Source organism: Staurois parvus, unplaced genomic scaffold (assembly GCF_062004578.1).
Source record: "Staurois parvus isolate SC_StPar_1 unplaced genomic scaffold, SC_StPar_1.0 ptg000291l, whole genome shotgun sequence".
Classification (NCBI taxonomy): domain Eukaryota; kingdom Metazoa; phylum Chordata; class Amphibia; order Anura; family Ranidae; genus Staurois; species Staurois parvus.
In genome coordinates this window covers 6,490,691-6,514,953 of record NW_028318087.1, presented here as the reverse complement: position 1 = coordinate 6,514,953, position 24,263 = coordinate 6,490,691, and the positions used below count along the sequence as shown (strand labels likewise).

General features: G+C 37.8%; 1 protein-coding gene across 18 annotated transcripts in view; it reads right to left on the bottom strand.

Annotated features, from left to right (window-relative positions):
- KCNMA1 (potassium calcium-activated channel subfamily M alpha 1) overlaps positions 1-24,263 on the bottom strand; it is a 976,002-nt gene that overhangs the window by 377,200 nt on the left and 574,539 nt on the right. For all 18 annotated transcript variants that reach the window (XM_089682563.1, XM_089682562.1, XM_089682551.1 and 15 more), the window contains exon 9: positions 7,217-7,308. In XM_089682563.1, the coding sequence (XP_089538689.1) occupies positions 7,217-7,308 (92 nt within the window). The remainder of the gene's footprint in view (positions 1-7,216; positions 7,309-24,263) is intronic.

Here is a 24,263-nt window from a genome sequence, read left to right as displayed (position 1 = left end):
GAAAAAGCTAAAGTTAAAGAGAGGATGGCTTCTACAAATGGATAATGATCCTAAACACACCTCGAAATCCATGGGGGATTACATCAAGAGACGTAAACTGAAGGTTTTGCCATGGCCTTCACAATCTCCTGACCTCAACATAATTGAAAATCTATGGATAGACCTTAAAAGAGCAGTGCGTGACAGACAGCCCAGAATGAGATTTCTGGGAGACTTTTGTAAGGCAGAATGGGCAAAGATACCTCAAACAAGAATTTAAAGACTCATGGCTGGCTACAAAAAGCGTTTACAAGCTGTGATACTTGCCAAAGGGGGCAGTACAAGATATTAACTCTGCAGGGTGCCCAAACTTTTGCAGATGCCATTTTTTTGTTTTCTGTTATTTTGAAAGTGTAAATGATGGAAATAAAATCTAACTTTTGTTGACATATTATAAGAATGTCTAATCTGTAATTTGATGCCTTTTGGAGATTTTTCCATCTTTCCTTGGCTTCTTTATGCACATTAATACAAATTTTTAGGTGGGGTGCCCAAACTTTCGATCCCCACTGTATATATATATATATACACACACACATACATACATACACACACACACGTGATTTTGCGCAGCCCTGCTGCCCTTTAGCAGTAGTTCAGCTATAGGGTTGCGGGGAACCAGTTAAAAAGAGAAGAATATGTTAAAATTGTAAATCATTACTTTTATTTGTAACACATTAAAATAATGTATCTACTCCAAGTTAAATTGGGTATTTATATTCTATAAATTGATGTCATTACAATGTACATATAACAAGCATATTCCATGACATTTTGCAAATCACATTGTAAAAGCAAAACGGTTTGCTTTCCAATTGTAATTCTTTACAATCTTAAAGTGGTTGTACACCCCTGAAATGAAACCTAAATAAAGCATATACTTCTATAGTGTACATATGCCTCTAGTGACAACACTTAGTGTGATTTCTATCACCTCTCTGCATGAGTCACTTTTGAACTCTCTCCAGCACATAGTAAGTGACTGAAAGCCTCAGCTGTGCATGTTTCCCTATGAGACTGTGTAGAGGGGAATGCTTCCATTTATTCACCCCTCAGGTCTCAAGATTACACTTAGCTCCCTGGTCTACACTGTGCAGTGTCTGACATCCAAATCTGCTGCCTTTTGGAGCTAAGAAATTATGTGTAAAATGTGTGCTTTAAGAATCTGTAGAGGAGAGATTAACAGGTATAAACTTATGTAGGAGGATTTGTTTAAAGTGGTATTAAAAAGCAAACATTTATTATACTGCAGCTTACCAATTCTTAGATGTAATGGCTGCATTAGTTTTCTTTTTTACGCTTTCTTTCTTCTATTTTCATCTTGTGATCTGGACAGCAAGTCTGTTTTTCAAACACACAAGCTCTCTTGCAAATGTATCAATTACAGGGATGAGACAAACCATTCAAAAAAAAAAAGGGGTGCGAACAATGGTTAGTTTTATTTATGTAAAACTTTTACCCAAAAGTTTGACTTTAATTTGTTAGGTATTTAAATCTGCTAATACAACTAACACTCCTTTTCCCCCAGATTGACAATGCTGCAGTAGAAATGTGCCCTCTGTCCTCCTACATTCAGAGTGGGGGCACTCTAAAGCAGGAGGGGTTTTACTGGCTACATCATCAGGTGAAAACAGGGGGAAGAAATCCTACAAAAGAAAACTGATGCAGCCACCACATCTAATGATTGGTAAGCTGCAATATATTACATTTTTCATTTTGGGTTTGATACCGATTTCATTTCTGTGTACCACTTTAACAACCTATATTTCTACCCATGTACAGTGTATTCATACAATGTTCAGACCCCCTTCACTTTTTTCAATTTTGTTATGTTGCAGCGTGATACTTCAGTTCTTTAAATTCATTTTATTTTTTCATTAACCTACACTCGGTACCCCATAATGACAAAGTGAAAACATGATTTTTAGAAATGTTTGCAAATGTATGAAAAAGCAAAAACTGAAATATCACAATGGCATAAGGCTGGCCATACATTATATAATTATCTTCCAATTTTCTGCCCAATTTCCTTTAGATTTACCTTCAACTGTGTAGTGCAAGGGCCTGCCTAATTGGATACAACTGAAAGTGTTGTTTAGGTTTGTCCTCCTATTATATGGTTTTTGGTAAATCTAAACCAAAAATCTCCAGATAATTGTATAATGTATGGCCAGCCTTAGTATTCAGACCCTTTACAACAACACTTAAAATTTAGCTCAGGTGCCTTTCATTTTTCTTGATCGTTGTGGAGAGGTTTCTACACCTTGATTGGAATCCATCTGTGGTAAATGATATGACATGATTTGGAAAGGCACACACCTCTCAAGAAAAGGCCTCACAGCTGACAATGCATACTGTATCAAAAGCCATGAGGTCAAAGGAACTGTCTGCAGACAGTTTCTTTGACCTCTGCAGACAGTTCCTTTGACCTCATGGCTTTTGATACAGGATTTGATACATAAACAGGATTATTACAAGGAACATATCTTGGGAAGACTACAAACAAATTCTGTTGCACTGACGGTTCCTAAGAGAACAATGAACTTCATAATTCTCAAATGGCAGACGTTTGGTACAAACAGGACTCTTCCTAGAGCTGGTCGCCTGGCCAAACTGAGCAATCAGGTGAGAAGGGCCTGTGAGAGAGGTGACTAAGAATCCAATGGTCAATCAGATTGAGCTCCAGAGATCCTGTGTGGAGATGGGACACCATCACTGCAGCCCTCCACTGATATGGGAGTTATGGCAGAGTGGCTGAATGGTAGCCTCTCCTCAGTGCAAAACACATGAAAGACCGCTTGAAGTTTGCAAAAAAGCAAGGACTCTCAGGCCGTAAAGAACAAGATTCTCTGGTCTGATGAAACCAAGACTGAACTGCTTGTCCTCAATTCTAAATATTATGTCTGAAGGAAACCAGGCTCATCACCTGCCGAAAAACCATCCCAACAGTGGTGCAGCATCATGTTGTGGGGGTGTTTTTCAGCAGCGGGAACTGAGAGATTGGTCAGGGTTGAGGGAAAGCTGAATGGAGCAAAGTAAAGGGACATCCTCAATGAAAACCTGTTCCACAGTGCTCAGGACCTCAGACTGGGCCTAAGGTTCACCTTCCAACATGACAATGATCTTAAATACACAGCCAAAACAACACAGGAGTGGCTTAGGGATAACTCTGAATGTCCTAGAGTGGTCCAGCCAAAGCCTTGACTTGAACCCCATTCAACATCTATGGAGAGACCTGAAAAAGGCTGTCCATCGCCGGTCACCATCCAACCTGGCTGAACTTGAAAGGATTTGCAAAGAAGAATGGCAGAAAATCCCCCAATCTGGGTGTGGAAAGCTTGTTGCGTCATGCCAAAAAAGACTCAAAGGTTGTAATTACTGCCAAAGGTACTTTAACAAAGTACTGGATAAAGGGTCTGAATACTTAAAGCAGAGTTCCACCCACACTGTAAAAAAAAAATAAAAGTCAGCACCTACAAAAACTGTAGCTGCTAACTTTTAAAAAACAGACACTTACCTGTCCCACGATCCCGCGGTGTCCTCTCCGCAGCCCATTTCACCAGCCTCCCTGTGTTCCAGGCACTGGCATCTTCAGTGTGGGCACCCGGCTGTGACAGCTTGTGGCTTCACAGCAAGGTGCTCACTGTGCATGCGTGAGTAGCGCTGTGCTTCCAGAATGGTCCCATAGTCTTCTGGGACCTGTCACGTGTCCCAGAAGACTACTGGGAGGGAGGGTAGGAGGACAACTTCCGCTACTGATCACAGCGAACGTGGGAGCGGGTACCCCCCCCCCCCCCCGCTCCCCAAAGGTGCCAATCCTTAATGGTGAGGGGGGGACCAGTCTTTAAAGAAGAACTTCCCCTTTTGGGTGGAACTCCGCTTTAAGTGCATGTGATATTTCAGTTTTTTTTCTTTTAAATAAATTCACTGACATTTCTAAAAATCTGTTTTCACTTTGTCATTATGTAGTATTGAGTGCAGATTAACAAAATTTAAAAAAATGAAGGGGGTCTGGATACTTTATGAATGCACTGTATATAGTTGTATGACAACTGTGTCACCATGCATGTAATATAATTGTTACCTTTCCATTGTAGTGGAGGTAAGGGATGCTGTATTCTTTTACAGGTATTAAGGGTGCTGTGCTGGATTGTTAAAACAATCCAAAAAATGCAAAAACAAAAACTAAGGAAACCTGAGTGGGATTTAAAACAATGTAAGCTGCAATAACACCAAAAAACAGATCAGAAATAAGTGTAAAATAAAACAATATTATTTAATGTACTACTGCTGTTATTACTGTGTACTGTGTGACAGGTATCACCTACCTAAACATTGTTGCTGACCAAGTACACCTCGTCATGGAAACATTATTTCCTAAATTGCAGTGGCCTCTTTCAGCAGGATAATGCACCTTGACACACTGCAAAATGGTTTAAGAATGGTTTGAGGAACACAACAAGCTTGAGGTGTTGGAGCATTTGTGGGATGTGCTAGAAAAACAAATCTGATCCATGCAGGCTCCACCTGCAACATAAAGGACTTAAAAGATCTGCTACTGACAGCTTAGTGCCAGATACCACAGCATACTTTCAGAGTCTAGTGGAGTCTGTGCCTTAACATGTCAGGGCTGTTTTAAGGGCAAAAGGGGGACCTAGTTAATATTAGGTGGGTGCTCATAATGTTATTGCTTATCAGTGTATATTTAACTGAAAAGGTTTAGATATACAAATATTGTGCATTATATGTAATATCAATTTTAGTTATTGCTATGAAGAGCACAGTAGCACTGCTAAAACTAGCATCCAATTAGAGGTGTTTAATGAAAGTTTGCTGTGACTTTTTGATCAAAAGGAATAAGCTCATGTGACCCATTTGTTTAAAATAGTTTTCAACATAGTGGGTGCACAAACCAAGGAATACTAGTACAGGTTTGTATTCCGTTATCTAAACTCATCCTGATTCTACAAAGACAAATGTTCCTATTTTTCCTAAGAATGTTTTTTGTTTTCCAGTAAAACATTTAGATAACTTTATTGAGAGTTCACATGGCTAAAGGCAAACAGGAGAGAATTGTGACTTGACTACACTTTAAAGAAGAATTTACTTTCAGAGACTTACTTTCAGAGAAGATTATTTATGACTATCTGATCAGACACAGGTATAGACTTCAGCTTGTGGCTACACGGGACTGCACCTCTAAATGCTCACAAATACAAATCAATGTTTTCTTCCAGCACTATTTTTGGACTCCAGGAACATTGAAACAAGTTTGGAATTATGATACTCTAGGTTAGTCTTAATATGAAATTTTAAAGGTATTCCAGTCTGGATTGTATTTAAACTCCACAAGAGGTTCACAATCAGAGATACTTAAGAAGGAATTTTTGTATACTTGGTCTGTATAATTGAAAAATCTTTGGTTCAACAGTAAATTATCAATAAAATATTTCTGTAGTGCTGCATATAATTGTATTACCGTGGTCAGTAAAAATGGTGACTACACTGAACATTTATGGTTACTAAAAAGGACCAAAGCCTAGCCAGCGCTTGATCAACACATTATTTCTCATGACTTATTCTTGCAAATGTCACTGGTTACTAGCTACTGTTAATTGACCTTGATCAATTAATAAAGCTGGCATTATATTATTATGTCTTTGTTTTGTAACCAACCCTAAGACCAAAGAACATTTTTATGTAGAAAACAGAAATGTGTTGTTTTAAACACATGAAAAGTAGCTAGAGCTAAATTAAACCTGTTTTCAATATACACTATACTGTGTTTGGGTGGAGTAAAAGTAGTTAGATTCCTAATTGCCTCAATTCACATCCTGGGTTCCAGTCAAACTATATTCTATAGTGTATATGTATGTGTGCTTACAGAGCAGTTATGTATTGTCACTAATGTGCAGTTTTTTTAAAAGTTGAAAAATTAAACATTTTAATGGTTGCATGGTTAACATTCAACCATAGAAGACATGCATGTACATCCTTAGCTGTTTGTTCTTGAGCACTGATTTAAAGCTGTAACATGGGATACCCATTTCCAGGAGTATTTCTAAAAACTCACATTCGCATGATCATCCCAGACTCCATTTTTACCCAATGATCAGGTGGTCATTTGATCACCAGGGATCATCTACTAGATGCTACAAGCTCCCGCAGCCATAAAACCAGTGATTTCTAGAAAGCCTTCACAAACTTCCACTTTTACAATTTTTGTTTAAGCTATATATTGACAAATTAAAGTCCTACCTATGGAGTGAATTTTAAAAACATTTTCTTAGATATATAGTATGTCGAATAGTAGGTCTAATGTACATGTAATCCACTTTGGCCAATAAACTGTAACACATCTAAGAGGATAGGCATATTTTACCTGCAATCAGTACCTACATTTATGGAAAGGCTTACAATAAGATTGCAGTATGACCTCAGCATCTTTAAAAGTGGCTATGTTGTGTAAGGAATAATTCAATGGTTTTTAACTTGTAATACTCCACCCAAAAGTTAATTTGTTTTTGCAGGACTTATTGCTTATATCTTATATCAGAGTAGGCTGATGAAGCTGTATGAATTCCTTCAAATGATTCTCGGGTTTCACATAAAATGTTTGTTTTCTTTGCTTGCATCCTGATGCCTTTATAATTAACATGTAAAAACATATAACATTTTTTTATCTACTAAAAAGAGCCTTAGATAAATGAAACTGAGGGAGATTCACTTATGTTTACACATAAGTGAAACATATCAAAAATGTTTGATCAATTGACTCCTTAGTTAATTAAAATTAATACAAATATAGCATGAGGAAACAAGGAATATAAAATTACGTTCTTTTTTATGTCTATAATTGTATACTTTAAAACTCATAATGCCTGGCTTGACTAGTTTTCTAGAAAGATGGAGGTCATTGGAATACCTTTAAAATCTCCACAAGCTGCCTCCCCAAATGGGAAAAAAACAAACAAAAAAACTTACTTTCTCCCTCTGGTCGAGTTAAACGTCCCGCCATATTTCTTCCGGTTAAGGATGAGAGCAGCAATTTCGGGGACGTATCGGGCAAACATTGCCTGAGTGCGTGGAACGAGAAATAGGAAAAAAAACAAAGGACAAATAGCATGCAGAGAAACTCGCCCTGCAGCAGTGACACCACGCCTCGGTCAATACTTACTTCCGTCCACTAACTGCACTATAAGAACCACCATATTTCTTTCGGTTTCCTATTAACTCTATGATTTCAGGGACGTAGCTGGCAAACATGGCCTAGGAAGGAAGACAGGAGACAGAAAAGAAGACTAAAAAGAAAGAAAGGACGTCTGTTGTAGAAAAAGACACGCTCAACGTAGAAATTATTAGTGGAGAAACAGCTCCGGCTAAATAAACCAGGTTTGGATGAACAGGAATTTGCACAAACATCTTTTGCATAAGAAAAGGTAGAAGCATTCACTGCCCTACACCAGGACAAGGAATTAAAAAGGCTGCTGTGATTATAAATGAAATAACCATTTTCACAGTATTTGTGGATTAGCGTTGTATTTATTTTTTAAATAGAACTGAAGGACAGCCTTCAAAGCTCCATTCTCTCTCACTACTTCACTGTATCTCTCTGGGGTAAAATTTAGGAATTTTAAATGCAACAGGGTCTAAGACAAAGTACCAATGAAGTTTTTGCTGACAATATGCTTTCAGCAAAGAAACTCATATTCTAAAATTTAGATGCGGTTACACTGGAAGCAGGCATGTGGCTATGCTATATCAATGAGAAAAGTATTATTCCTTCTGCAGAGTTAGGCCAAGAGTGTTAAGTAGTACTGTACTGGCCTGCTGCACAAAAACAAAATATATAAAATGCGAGGACTAACATATTAGGCTACAGTCAAAGTGCTAAGTAAAAGTTGTTCTGTATTGTGCAGAAAAGCAAAAAAATGATGTTGAGGAAAAAAGGTGTGCTTGGAAGGCAAATAAACTTTGTAAATCGTAAATTACAATTGGTTATAAATCAGTGTGGTAGTGACACACAACTAAGCAACTATGGAATCATTTGAAATTTTTTCTGAGATTTAGACATTAAGAAATTTTGTCCCTAAAAACCTGGTGAAGTTCAGTTCAGCTTTGGGTTTACTTACCCTTCACAATGTCACCTCTACAAATTTGGATACCCAATCCTGGTTTCTCAATAGCACTATGGAGCTGCTCTCCTTTTGCAGAGCGTGTTTTGAAAGAGCAAAAATATTTGGGTCTACTAAATTATACCCAATAGTATGAAAAGAAAAAAAAGGGAAATGTCACAAAAAGTCCACAAAAAGGAGGTTGTAAAAAAGAATTATAATAAAATTAAAAGGAATAATGGCCAAGAGGTGCATTTTGTAAATCAAAGCCTGAAAGCCATTGCAAAGTAGGATTTTCAAAAGCATTTGATAAAAGAAAACCACAAACACAGTATGATATCACACAGCAAACAAGCACTTTAGGAACCTCATGGGAAGGAATTCTCATTATGCATCTAGCCTAAGCAAGAAAATGCCTCAAAATAAAAGGCATGTACAAGGATGGACACATGGGACATAAAAATAAAAAAACTGTGGTGTGCCTATGTTAGGGTTAAGCAGCAGGTTCATTTTAAAGCCAGAATTAATCAGCAGCTCATGCTTACATTTTTTTTTCACCAGTTTGCCATCAGCAGCAAAGTCAATCCTAGTAGCTTCCACAAATCTGAGGTCTGTCTTCACACCCTATGTAACAGAGTCGGCGTCTCAGTCTGATCACCAAACACTGACATTTGAGTGTGTGGCAGGGCAGCGAAAGGAAGAGCAGTATAAGCTGTTGTAGGGCCTGGTATTAGAGTGATCCTGTTGCTTTGCATGGACAAAGCTAGATCACTTTTAGGACAAGGTATTCTCCATGGTTGTTAAAAGGTAACTCCACTTTCATAGGAAAAAATATAGCAAATTAAAAAAATAATATAGCATATATGAATGTGACAAAGGCCATATTGAAATTTAATGTAAATAAAAATGACCTTCCTTTTCAATCTGCAGCACTGTCATTTTCTGTAAAAGTCAGTGCAAACACAGTTGCAGTTTGAAATACCTCTAGAAATGTAATTTCCTGCTTTTGTGATTGGCTGTTTTTCTCAAAAGTCTGCACTAAGATGCATGTCAGATTTTAGGTATCCTCTGCTACAAAAATTTCATTTTTGATGAGATGCTCCTAAAGGGTTAATCATTTCTGAAAGAATGCAGACCCTGCATTTTCTTATTTAGAACAATGCAAGTACATCAGCTGATCAAATCACTCCCATTCAGAATAAGCATCCAAAAGACATAGAAGAACAAACAGGTTTTTTCAGAGCAGAAAAGGGTAGGACGTTGATATTGGTTTTGCTCTGCTGTTTTTTTTCACGAAAAAATTGGAGTTACTATTTGACTAGTTATGCTTGTTAATGCTTCCTGAGTGCAACCCTTTTGGTGCTAGATTAATGTTGGAGCTGTTGTTAAGCCCTTGTTAGGAAATATCCAGCAGTCTACTAGAACCAGCAACCAATGAGAAACTTTAGCTGTCTGAATCTCAACTACTAAACTGTTACAGTCGTTTAGACTCCTATCTCATGGATTGTGTATTAATAACTTGTATACATGCAGTAAGGCCATTCTGTTTTGCCCCACTAGCAACCTGCAGAGCACAATTTATCAGCTGTAAGCTCTGGAAAGACAGAGGTAATATGTCAGTTTGCAACTCTGACAAATATATACAGCCCAGGGGACTGTTCAGATATTTTAAAATGAAACTAAAGCCTTCTATGCTTTACACAGCTGAGGAAGCTGTCATCCTATCCTCTGTATGATTTGCTGTTTCCATGGTGCTGCGCATGTGATCAGTTATGACACCAGCCATTTGATGGCTTTACAGAACACAAGCAACTGTGACCATTATCATTTCATGGCAAGCCCTTAATGTAATTGTTTGGAAAACCGTTAAATTCATAGATTTACTTCCGCTTTAACGGAATCTCACAGTTCAATATGCCCATGACACATCTTATTACAGAGTTATTTAACCACCCACCGAGCCAAGCTGTCCATCACACAAGTGAAGACAAACTGCCTGCCAGGTTTTAGGGTACAGTTACACTAGTGCTGTGCTGGGTGGCTATTGCAGAACAGTCCCACTGCACCACTACCACCTGCCTTGTCTCCAGGTTGGCTGGTTCACACCACTGTGCTGCGGTGGTGAGCGGGCAGGGCACCACCCTTTTCCAGCGCGGCACAGTCACTGCACACCAGTTCAGAGAACCATATGAAATGTCATTGTGTGCCATTTCAATAAAGTCTGTTAAAATAAAAAAGTGAACAATGATACAGCAGCTGGTGTGAATACACCCTGTGTATTACATTCTGCCTGTTATGGTGTCCATTTTCTTAACAGTTGCTGATTGCTAAGCAGTTCTCAACTATTTTAAATTAAGTTCTGTACAAGATAGCTGGGCGCTCTATCTCATACAAAGTCACATAAAAGCTTTGTTCTGTGTACTGGTATGGCTGGACTTACAGTACATGCGTTCATGTGTTCCATTTCTCTAAGTCTAACAGGAAAGCCGTCTGGCTGTCATCCCTATTGCCACTATGAATGAAACAAGGGCTCCACTTGCCACTCCAACTGTCAATCCTGTCTCCTGTGACGCTCGGCTAGATAGAGGTGGGGCCAGGGATGACATCAACACATTTCGTTCAGCTGCATTAGTACACTGCACAGTACATAGCTTTCATGTGACATTGTATGAGATGGAGCACCCAGCTGACAGATTACTTGGACTACTACCGAATAGCATGTGGCGGCTGTGTCTGTCAACTTATTCTGCAGGGGCATGCTATAACATTATTGGTTTCAGATGCCTGCTACATGACAGCCAAACAAATTATCTATACATGGAACTTATTAATCTTTCTTCCAATAGTGAAGACTTGTGTATTGGCTTTTCGCTCAGCATCCTACCACCTGAGAAGGATTAATATCTATACCTTGTTTTTTTTATTGGAATTTATTACAGTTCTGCAGTTTGCTAACCTGCATTGCTCCTAGAGTTGCCTTTTTTTTTTCTTTTTTTTTTGCTGTATGGCATTGACTTCACTTAGTCCCATTGCTTCTCAGCTAACAATCCCCTTACCAAGGATTCAATTTACATGAATAACGTGCAAGAATACTGACACATGTTGCTTTAGATAATTTGATACATTGTTTACAGGTTTCCTATTTCCTGTCTGGAGGGATCTCCCTGGTGGCAGGGTATATACACTTTAAACAACACTAACTTTTAAGGGGGTTGGAGGGTCAGTTATCTAAGGAGTTTATAAAGTGCTGTGTCTTCATTTTGCATAAATAAATATACATTTGTTTCTATTTCAGCTTTAGTGGTGTACTTCCCTGCAGTTTTCTCTCTCTATATTTATATAGCCTATATTATGCGTGGTGATACCTACCTATATTTAAGGTCAAGCACTAATTCAAGCTACTGTATGGCTCCCACAGCCCCTTCTTCAATTTAGTGTTTTATATAAAGGTAGGACATAAGATATGAGAACTGAAGCAGGGAACGGAATGGGGTCTAAACAAAATCAAAGAGGCCAGAAACAGGGATAAAAATGTGAAGAGGCAAGGACAGACAAGAAAGTTAAGACACCAAGATCAACATAGACTGCAGAGAATTAAAAAAAAACAAAAAAAAAAAACATGCAAAAGAAACATCACAAAAATAGGAACTAAGACAAATCATCAGTATGGAAAGTAGTAGAGAGCAGGTAAGATATAGTAGCAAAAGGAGTAAGTCACAGATAGCATGCAGGAGGAGAAGAAGATTGCTGATAAGGCAAGGGGACGTAGTAGATTGAAGACTAGATGCACAAATTTACTTATTTAACATACATCAGATGGGGAAAACTTTGGAAGCACATGCTGTTGGTTACTAGAATCATCCTAAAGCTGCCCATACACTAGTGGATTTTTGTGCAAACATTCATACAAAAAATTTCAGTACATTCACTGACTTAACAAATGTCGTTCAAACGTACTTTAAAGTTCAGTTTACCTTTAACATCCAATTTTGAAATGAATGCAGTTAGGTGAATGAAAACCCCATTCACTTTTAGACACTGTTCTAGAAAATGTTTCTACTCCTATGAATTTTATTCTTATTATGGTCAAAAATGAATGTCTATTTGACCCCATTAAAATTAGAAAAATAAACAAACATTCCTAAAACAAATTATTTCCAATGGAATCTACCATTATATGGCCAGCTTAAGTAAACACAAGCATAATACAAGAGGGAAAAAAAAACAAAAACAAACTATGACCTATCAAACATAACCTACCACATATACATTATGTCCTCAAGAATACATCATTCATACTTTGCAGTCTTAAAAAAAAAATGGAGTCTAAAATGTGCTGCAAGACATATGCTTTAATAAATTCGTGTAATATGGCAGTCATTTTATTAGGCTAAATTAGTTTTTTTTTTAGCCACACTAGGCACTGTAAAGGGCCGATCATTTAATAACAAAATAGATAGTATATTGCTATCAATTTGTGTAGGGGCAACCAAAATGTTGATTATAACTTAGTATGAAGAAGATGATTAGAAATAAATGTTGGCTAAATTTTGATTCTTCACTGAGCCACTTGGAGCATGAATGTCTGACATGCATTTTATCATAGGTTTTTAGAAAGTCTAAAATAGTTTCTCACTCAGTGTTGCTAGATTAAACAAAGCAAATCCTTAGATCTGCAATACAGAACACTTTTTTTTTACCTTTTCAAAAGATTTTTTTGGTAAAAATAGACAACATGGGAACAAGTAAATGGGAATCACCCATGAAACCACAATCCAACTGATACTACTATTCTTAATTAGAATCAGTTATTGTGCATTGATGTGGAGTATTGTGGGGAATATAAGCACCCCAAACTTAAACCTACACACTGATTTGGAAAACAGATGCAAGACAGAGGAACAAAGTAGACACTTTGGGGTTTATTTACTAAAGCTGGAGAGTGCAAAATCAGGCTCACTTCTACATAGAAACCAATCAGCTTCCAGCTTTTATTGCCAAAGCTTAATTGAACAAGCTGAGGTTAGAAGCTGATTGGTTTCTATGGAGACATAAGCCTGATCTTGCACTCTTCAGCTTTAGTAAATTAAGTCCTTTGGATCAAAATGGTACCTATTTAATGAATTGATCAACAAGGGGAGGTTTTTGTTTTCAGAGTTTCCTTTTTTGATAGTCAGTGTCTGTTATTTAAATCCTAATTTGCATTGTAGTAAATACTTACTGGTTAAATTAACCCATCCACTACTTTATCATAAAAGAGTTGCAATTTATCTACCAGGGCAGGTCACTAACACATCTGCCTTCCAATTTGTGCACCATCACTATAAGCAACAGTAGTACATAAGAAGGTTGCATCTTTGAACACCAGTAACAGTGCAGCTTTTTTTTATGGTCCCTTCTTAAAACTACCATTCTGTGCTGATGATATGCACTGGTATTAATATGAGGTTGCCTGCATGTTTGTAACACTTCCACCATGGTGACACCGGCCTATATGTTTGGGGCTTCAAATTGTGATAATTGTTTTAAAACTTATAAAAATGGAATTTTGACTCACCTGTACATTCCATGTCTTGGATTACAGTAAAGGACACTGCTGGATTTTCATTGGCGCCACCTCCAGGTAACTGGACAGCAGAAAAGCTTTTGGAATCGCGCTCTGGGAGTATCCCTATAACCTTACCCCACTCCATTAGACTTCAGATTTTTAGCAAGCAATGCAGGGTACAACAGAACATGAAGGAGGGGGGGCTGAATCCTGTACTATACTCCAAGATACAGAACTTAAAGCCAAGTCCAAATGTATTTTATTTTAATCATACAGAACAGTACGCAGACTGGCTATTCATAGAGCCTGGGATGTCCTCAAGCAATGAATAAGAGGGTTGGGTAACAACAAGGCAAACACAGCAGTGCCAACAATCCCAACTAAACAAAAAGAGGGTCAAGACTAAACTGCTTAAAGAACTTTGCGAGTAAAAGCTACACCTACAGGGACCTGGACATTCACCTGGTAGAATTTGGAGAGAGAATGAAACAAAAACCAGGTGGTAGCCTTACACAGCTAGGTATAAGAAGCTTGTTGGAAAGCCCAGGAAAGAGATCTATTGGAGTGAGCAGGTAGTGGTACTGCTGGTACCTTGTACTTGATAAGCTCTCACGATAAGTTGACTTATACATCTAGCAATGTTAAACTTTAAATGCAGGGTGTCTTTTATGATACCCTGTTAGCAATACAAAAAGAAAGCCTCTTTTTTGAATAGACACTTTGGCTGTCAGATAAACACTGGTAGCTCTGGTGACATTCAGACAATGGAACGCAATTTCTTTGGGATGTTTTGGATCAGGGCACAAAGTAGGAAGGACAATACCCTCAAAGGTGGAAAGCTGAGGCCACCTTGGGTAGAAAAAAGAGTTTTGGATACATGGCCACTTTATCCTTGTGCAGAATCCAGAAAGGCTCTTTTCATGGAAGACCCATTAACTCAAAAACGTCTGACAAATCAATATGGGAGCAACATGAAGACCACTTTGCAGAAGAGATCACAGAAACAGAGCTTTCAAATAGGTTCAAAGGGCGGTTCCTGCAGAGATCCAAATCAAGATCCCAAGGAAGCACAGGGTGCTGCAATGGTATTTGACCCATTAGACAATTTTTATAAAGGTTCTAACAAGGGAAAACAAAGCCAGAGGCTTCTGGAATAGGTAGCATAAAAAAAAGGAAATCTGTCTCTTAGAAGTAATGCTACATTCTGTTCTAGTTGAGAAGATGAATTACAGAGTAACTCTGGGGTTAAAAAGCATGTGTATACACCAGGCAAAATATGATTTCCAGGTCACTAAGTGGCTCTTCTAGCTCTGAGTGAGGTAGGAGTAGAGAGTACAGAGATACCCCTGTCCTTAAAGACATGGGTTTTAACAAGCATGTCATTAAGCTAGTGACTGAGAAGCAGGTTGAAAAAGTAGAGCCTTGAGATACCAGGTCAAGCCTGCTGGAAGAGACCACGGGCAGTCTCTCAGGGGTTTGAGTATGTCTGTGTACCAGGCTATTCTGGGCCAATTCGTTGCAATGAGAATAACCAATGTTTTCTCTTCCTCCTTTTTGTGGAGCAAATCGAGGAAGAATCTACCTGGCGGGAAGAATCTGCCTGGCAGTCCCTGGACCTTGAAGATTGGGAAATACTCCGAAAGCTTGTCCTCAAAATTATATGTTAGTGCAAATAAAAAAAGTATCACGTCAGTACTCAATTGTTTCTGTCGCAAGTGCACAAATACGGCTACAATCACCTCAAGAAAAAATAACTGAAATCAATTGCTTCCTGTAATCATCAATGAGTTTCTGACACCTCTCTACTGGGATTTTGGATAACTCTTCTTTCGCCAACTGCTCCAAGTTTCTCAGATTGGAAGGGTTCCTTTACCAAACTGTTCTTTTGAGATCTTTCCAAAAGTGCTTTATGGGATTTAGATCTGGACCCATTGCTGGCCAGTTCAGTACTCTCCAGAGCTTTGTCTTAAACCATTTCTGGGTGCTTTTTGACGGGTGCTTTGGGTCATTGCCCTGCTTTAAGACCCATAACCTCTGATGGAGACCAACTTTCTGACACTGGGCCCCGCATCGCACCCCTGAATTCTTTGGTAGTCTTCAGATTTCATAATTGCATGCACACGGTCAAGACATTCAGTGCTTGAAGCAGCATAGCAACTCCAAAACATCAGTGAAACTCCACCATGTTTGACTGTTGGGACTGTATTCTTTACTTTTAAGGCCTAATTTCTTTTTCTGCAAACAGTAGAATGATAGGCTTTACCAAAATTCTGTAATTTTATTTTGCTTGTCCACAGCACATTCTTTCAAAAGGATTTTGGCTTCCTCAGGTACGTTTTTGCAAACTACAATCTGGCTTTTTTATGTTTCTGTGCCAGCAATGGGGTCCTTCTCGGTCTCCTACCATAGCATCCCTTTTCATTCAGATGGCGACGTACACTGTGAGCTAACACAGTTGTACCCTGTGCCTGAAGGTCAGCTTGAATTTGTCTGGAAGTCAATCGAGGTTCTTTAGCTACAGTGTCATGGGCTGTAAACTTGACAATGTTGCGCACAGTGGACACAGGAACATTGAGATCACTAGAGCTGGACTTGGAACCTTGTAAATTTGTGGCCATGAATGTATACAAATTGGAGGAAAGTTTGTGAAAATGTGGTCCTGGGGAGCATATCTGGATAAAGCTGCTGGAGGAAAGATAGAAAGCGCTAAAGACCCATTTACAGGGGTCATGGAGATCTGGTTAGTGTGGTGTTCAGAAGGGGAGCACGCAACAGTCACAATAAGTGAAGATACTGAATCATCTACCTCAGGGCACTTTTTAAAGAGCACCTTATGAGCACTGAATCTCAACACTTTTCATTGGATATAAAGTGATTATACAAAAAAAGGAAACACTATGTGATTTGCAGGTGTGAAAGTGATGACATGTTTTGCATTGAAAACAGAAGTGATGTAATATTCTTTTGCTTCCGCTGTGTGATGAGATACCTGGTGAGAAGCCTCAGTTTCGTCATTCACTACATGTGCTGCTAGTAATACGGAGTTGTGTCAGAGCTTACTGAGCTTCAAAGAGGGCAAATTGTTGGTGCCCGCTTAGCTGAATTTTGCACACAATTTATATTGTTTACAATATTTATGCACTATATTGCACAGTGATTGTTCTAGTTGAGATATTGTGTGTTATTGATTACACACATGCACTAATACATGTACTTTACTTAGTTAAGGACACAACTGAGGGAGGTGCATTGTAGTACAGTTCCATGTGCATGGTGTCAATGAAGGAAAATTATTTACATTATTGTATATGGAAGTTGTGTTGTAGGATTGCAAGCGCTACACCCTAGTATCTTTTGATATTACCTTTCATGAGCATGGAAGAATCAACTTTCTAATTTCGAAGATTGGATTGGAAATCTACCAAGTTAGGGAGTTCTTTACTTGATTGGAGAGAAGCATAAGAAGATCATGAGAGGTGTGTTTGCTTCAGGCCAAAAGAATGTTGTGTTGAAGAGGCCTTGAGGGGAACAAAGCAAAAGGAACACCCCCTCAAATAAGACTAATGCCCTGGACCATCATGGAAAATCTCACCTTAGATTGTATGTCCCTTGGTAGTTAGGGGCTGATGTGAATGTACAATGTATATGTAAAGTGCTGCGTAAATTGATGGCGCTATACAAGTACCTGTAATAAATAAAAATAAATAAATAAATCACAGAGATGTCTTTTGATCTTAAGGTCCAAGCATGGGATCTTAAAGAGGCAAGTTTGTTTGTTGGAAGGAAGATCTCTGTCTGGGACATGCCTAGAAATACAGCCTAAGTATTTTAGAAGAGGGGAAGCCAGAAGAGCAGACACTTGCAGGTTGATTTCTCAGCCAAAAGCCTGAAGAATCTGGATAGTCAATTGGGTGTTTATAGATAGCTTTAACAGAGATGAATGCTTCAGAATAAGATAATATAGGTATTCTATTAACTGAATGCCCCAAGTTGTTAGGAAGGCGAGTAGGAGTGCAAGCACCTTAGTAAAAAAAAAAGCTGAGGGCTGAGGATAGGCTGTCTGACAATGTGACAAATTTAAAGTGTTTAGATCCTACTGTGAAGCACAGAAAGCACTGATGAGGTGGTAAGTGGGAATGTGCACATAGACATCTTGAATGTCTATTGATGCAATATAGTCCCCTTTTTTAGAGAGGCGATTACTGACCTTGGAAATTCCATGTGAAGCTTTGGAATACAAACTTATTTAGGGATTTGAGATACAGAAAAGGACAAATACCCCTATTAGGCTTTGGTACCGTGAGCAGGTTTTAATAGAATTCTTTGCACCTGTTCTCTGGAACAACCGGCATGACCACTCCCTGGGACAAGACGTTAAGGACAGCATGAAAATCTGAGTCTCTTGGTTGATTTGAGAGAAGTAGCTCTGCTTTGTATCCCTTTGAAACCACAGATTTAATCCAAAAGTCTGGAATGCAATCCAAATAATAGGGCTGAATTTGTGCCTCAACATGAAGCCTGGAGACATCGAGGAGTTCTCTATTTACAGGAGGCAGACGCCCCCATGGAGGAGGGCTTTGGAATCTTTTAATTTCCTCCTGTGACATGCTTTATGAATTTGTCAAATGCATCAACAAGAGATCCTCCTTCAAAGGACATATGAATGAGGTGTCCTTTATAGTCAATCTCACCTGTCCAGGTTTTTAGCCAGATAACAAAATTCTATGCATATGGAGAAAATTAAGAGTTATTCTGGAAATTTATGCCATGACTTGTTCTATGACATCAACACAGAAAGCTATGGTGGAAGGGAATGTTTGTAAGTGTCCTTTCAGTACTTGGTTCTGGAATAGAGAATCATGGTATTTGTTAATTTCCCTAGTCCATTTAGCTTCAGGATGGCAAGTAATACCCAGCTGCACAGCTGGCCTGCAGGAGTAAGGAAAGATTCTAAAAGCGTCTCAAATTTCTGTTTGAAGAATCCTTTAATGAAGGAACATCCTCTATGGAGTTATTTATGACTTAGACAGCAGGGTCCACAACTGGAAAAGTCCACTTTTTAGTAAATTTTTCTTCCACTGGATACAACACGGCAATGATGCTCAGAGGAATGAGAATCTTTTCAGGAGTATTCCATCATCACAAACGCACATCATTCTACATGTATTTGTTCAAGAATGGGGAATGTCGGTTTAGACTCTGCAGGTCTCTTAGTACAAGTCATGGCAAGATGGAGGAGAATCAAGTGTAACAATACTGAGGCATTTGCACACAATGGAACTGCATATGTCTACACTAGCAAATATTTTGTGTGAAGCCAGGGCACCAGGTGTATTGGGAAGGGGTGGGGTTGGGAAAGAGGAATCTTCCACAGCCTCCACTAGCATCATCTTTAGGTCCTCTTCAATGTCCTCTGTGTCACGTCTACAGCAGGTAGATTCACTTCTGTCTGAGGTAGAAAATGTGGTGATGGAAAAGGGGCTTGGCGATTTTGAGCTCTGGACAGGGATGGCTGTGTTAAGGCTGTTAATTATCTAAGAAAGTCTGATATAGTTGCAGAGAAATCTGCCTTGGTCAGATAGGCTTTCAAGTATACCTCAGATAGAGTTAGAATCAGATGCATAGACTGTTGCTAAAAAAGGGTCCTGCTCCCGTGCAAGGGAAGCACTGTCACTTTGAGCAGTTTGAGTATGTTGCAAACCTTTGGCAGAGTGACTATTTGCATTAGTTTTGCTGTGGTTGCCTTGTGTCTGGCTTCTGCCATTACCATCAGTGAGGGTATTTCCCTGTGAGATACTCACGGAGTAGAGTGTGAATCTGGGGTATGTGTGTCCACAGAAGTATACACAGCCACCCAGGTGTCAACCATACTATATCAAAATCCTCATTACAAAAGGGCGGGACTAAATTCCTTATAAGGGCTTTGGGCAAAAGTGGTGGTAAAGATGCAACCTGTGATGTTATGTAATTCTTAGTCATCCATCTGAGACTAAGATCTGAATGGTAGATTATTAATTTCCTATGACAGGTAAGTGGAGGATTGCACATCAGTTATAAATATTGAACATCATTACACAATTCTTTATTCAATAAAGCCATATCTCTTATATTGTATTAAGCTTATATACTGTTGGTAAAAAAAATATTTAAATAGTACACAATATATTATGTTTTAGATACTTTTTTGTGCGAGAATGCAGTGATGTTATACCTATTGGTAAACTATCCCATACTGTCTTTATCTGGTACAGAATTTAACAAACGTTAAGCACTGGACATTTGTACCCTAAGTATGACATAATGGGGTTTATCTACTAAAGCTAGAGAGTGCAAAATCAGGTTCACTTCTGCATAGAAACCAATCAGCTTCCAGGTTTTATTGCCAAAGCTTAATTGAGCAAGCTGAGGTTAGAAGCTGATTGGTTTCTATGCAGAAATGAGCCTGATTTTGCACTCTCCAGCTTTAGTAAATAAACCCCAATGTGTAATGTGTCCATTATTGTTGTGTTCAATAACTATGTCCATCAACAGAAACATCTGAGCAACATCAACAAGACACTGAGGGCACACAAAGTATATTTTACACTGTAACACAACTGACAAATACTGTAGATGCACATGGATAGCACAGGAAAAACAGAGTGACAAGCCAACATATATCTGATATTTTAGGGTAGAAAAGCTGTAAAAACTTTAAGTTACTTTGCAATGAATTCCAGGCCTCTAATGTGAATACAGTTAACATTTTTCTTCACTTATTAACTACATTCACTAGAAAAAAAAAAAAAAACACCTCTGGCAACTCAACATATATAAAATACATTTAAGGAGACAGGGCTTATGGTCTGTCAAACAAAATCAGTAGTTGGCTATAAAAATAACCAATGATCATATTTATCATAATCAAACTGTAATCGAATATTAAAAAAGTTATTTAAAAAAAATCCCAATTTATACTGGAGACGTCCCTTAAATGTTTGGATTTGGGAAGTAGTGGGGAAACATTTAAAATAAGACTAATACAAGCAGACACAAGTTTGCAAAAAGTAATGCTATTTGGAGGGTCACACAATAGGATGAGTGGGGTAAATTACTTCTAAAAAAAAATAATAATACACGTAAAATACAGAGCCATGTTTTGTCCAACAAACACTTATGATTTTAACTACTGTGTCAAAGGCTATTGCTATATATTATGACAATTCTTATGTAAGTGTCCAACACTAAATTATTTCAACTGTTCTAGGGGTAATATGTTACCTAGTGGGAATGGCAACAATTAAAAAGACCTGTTACTAGCTGGTGCATGTAAAATGTTAAAATAAAACAGCCAATATCATGCATCTTATGGGGATTTGGTGAGAAGCATAGGATAAGAAAGGCACTTCTGCCAATACCACATAACAGTAAAATGTAGGACACTCAAGTTTCATCTAATTTACCTGAGCAACATCAAAAAAACCTGGCTCTTTTTGGTCAATCTCCATTTTTACAGACCCTGACAATTTTTACTCCTTTTGTAGGAGTCTCCTACATAAACAGGGTAGTTGTGAGGTATGATCCAATTTCTACTGCCTACTTTAAATGTAATACGTTTATAACTGCATTACTGCAGTAATATTGTTAAAGCTTTAGATATCTGCATGAAGCAATTTGGAGCACATAATGTTATATTACTACAACATAGCTGGCAACTATGACAAAAATTAAATTTCATTCTCAGTGATCGAATTCATACTATTTTACACCCCCATTTCAATTTGTAGCCCCCCCTAAAGCTGGCCATACACTAGCAGATTTTCATCCAAATATTCGTATGAAAATTGGTACATTCAATGACTTTTCCAAATTTCTTTCAAAAACATTATTTTTGAACTTTTAGCTTTGGAGTGAATAAAGTCTTACACATGAAAAAAGCATTCACAGAAATGTGTTTCTTGGAGAAATGTTTTCCATCCTGCTCTTTTACATAAATCTACTAGTGCATGGCCAGCTTAAGTCTCAGAAATAACAAAGTTTGTAGAAGAGCAAAAACTACAGTTTTGCATGATAAATAATAGTACATGTGAAACATTGGCAAAGTTCCTATCTAGGCTTCCTGTCCCCTGTACAGTGCTTCATTTCATCACAATTCCACAAGCAATGCGAATGGGAATTCCCACTGCTTGTGTAAGAAGTGGCAATGTGAGGAATCTACTACAGAATCAAACTGCATTGTATTGTCATGGATAACATTAAACACTAAAAAAGTGAAGAAGATACAAACAGATGTTTGGCATGCCAAAGAATGTTATACAGATATCAGGTGACTTATAAATCATGCATACAGGAGTATTATGAAAAGAAAAGGAAAATAGAGTACTGAGATTTAGAAGAGGACAGAGTGAAAGAAAGGACTTGAGAACATTGGAGGAGATAGGACAAATAATGTTCAGCTAGTACAGTACACAGATCAGGGAGACAAAAACCCAAAGAGGAACTGTAGCAAAGGATCACAAGTACTGTAACGAATAGTGAATTACATTAATTCACAAGATTGCTTACATATTTTCAAGACTAGCAGGTCTGGGAATTAAGGTGTGAAAGAATGAGAATAAGAATGCAGAGAAAAAGATATCAATTGTGTGGTACTGCAGAAGCAAGCATCTGAGGAACATTTGAGGACGTCAAGCAATCTACCAGAAGGTAGCTGAGCGGTTTATGTTTTTGCATCTTTAGTAGTGTGTGTAATAACTGGTGACTAATTAACGACATGATAGTTTAAAAACAAAAATAATAAAACTGAATAAAGTAAGAAAGAATATTTTAAATTCTACTTCAAATAGAAGCATGATAAGACAAATGTTCTATTTCTCTATGGCAACTCCAACATGCCTGCACTTTGACCCAGTGTTATTTCATATTGTTTGTTGGGATAGTTAGGGTCTAAGGGATGACAAAAAAGGGTAAAAGCAAAGAGGGAGTAGACTGAAACCATAAAATAAATACAAAATATTTTTAAATATATATAAGCCCCAATGTCCTACTTAGCCTTTTCTTTACTGAACAGACAAGCAAGAGTGCCCTAGTCAACTTCAGCAAAGAACTGGTAAATAAAAAGTAATGAAATATAAAACAGTGCAAAAATCATATAAATTACATAAAACTCAAGGTTTCTAATATCTAGTCTCCAGCATCTGTTTATTTGGGCAATACACTTGTCTCCTACACTCTCTAGCGTATACAACTAATGAGGTCCACTCAGCCAACAAGCCATTCTGCTAAGGGAAAGCTAAATTAAATTAAGAAACTGCTGTATTCTAAATAATGGCACAAGTAAACAATTGAGGCCATTAACTGTATGTAACAAATTTAGGCCAGTTACTGTAAATGGTTCTCAATACAAAGAATACCCCTAAATATTAATTAGCAGAAATCAGCACTGTGGACATAAATCTCTCCTGAATTTAGCAAATATTCATAAAAATGTGTGTAGATTATAGTATAAAAACCTGCAGAGCACCACACCACATCACATGCTAGTCATTACCCAAGCATCGTTGCAGAGTTTTAAAACATCATGGATTATGAAATAAGAAAACAAATCACCAGAGCTTCTGTGATTTGAATCATTCCAGATGTAATTAGTAAAAAATATTAAGCATTTACCTATAAATGTATATGCTATATCCTAAGGCAACAAATTGGTTACAATGCCTCAAATATAAACCCTGCACCTCTAGCAGCCTGTTAAAAACAGGTTGTATTATTAACTGTTTTGAATGTCACAGTAAAAAGCAATCTTTTTTTATTTTATAAAGGGTTGGCAGTCAATATTGTACCAGTTCATCCTAAGTGATATATTGAAGTGTTTTGAGAGTTAAATTACAATACTAGTCCTGCTAATTATTCAAGTACTTAATAAAGGAATATTTGAAAGCCTGAGAAGTGCAAAAGTTAATGTTCATCTCAAACATTGTATTTATATAGCATGTAGCTTCATCTTCAACACTGAAATGTAAGACTGTACAGCAAAATTACTTTAGATGGCTAAACTTCTGAAGTAACATTTGTAGAGCACTTTGACTCTGACAAATCTCAACTGTAATATATTCTGTCCTTAACGGATTATGTACCATAGAGATCTGCAATATGCCTGCTTTTATAATAATGATTTGCCATGTTACTTTTGCCTAAATTATGCTGCCAGAGTGGGGAATATGAAAGTAGTTTTTCACTTTATTGAAAAATTACAAATAAAATGAAAGACTGCTCCGCATGATAAAGAGAATCTCTCCCCTTACCTTCCAGGCAGAGGGTGGATCTTTACTGCTGTGCTACTAAACAATTTTCACCACAGTAAATAAGGTTAACGAGGGATGCTTCCACTTTGTTATTTAGCAAAAACAGGGGTTCATTGTCAGTTGGGAAGAGAGGTAAAATAAAACTAAACAATATTCTTATTCCCCAAAAAATAATCCATACACATCCACCACTTATTGACTCTTTAATCCATTTTTCATAAAAAAATATTTCTTACTATGTTTTTATGCTTCCTTGTAATTTTCTCCGCAAACTCCTGA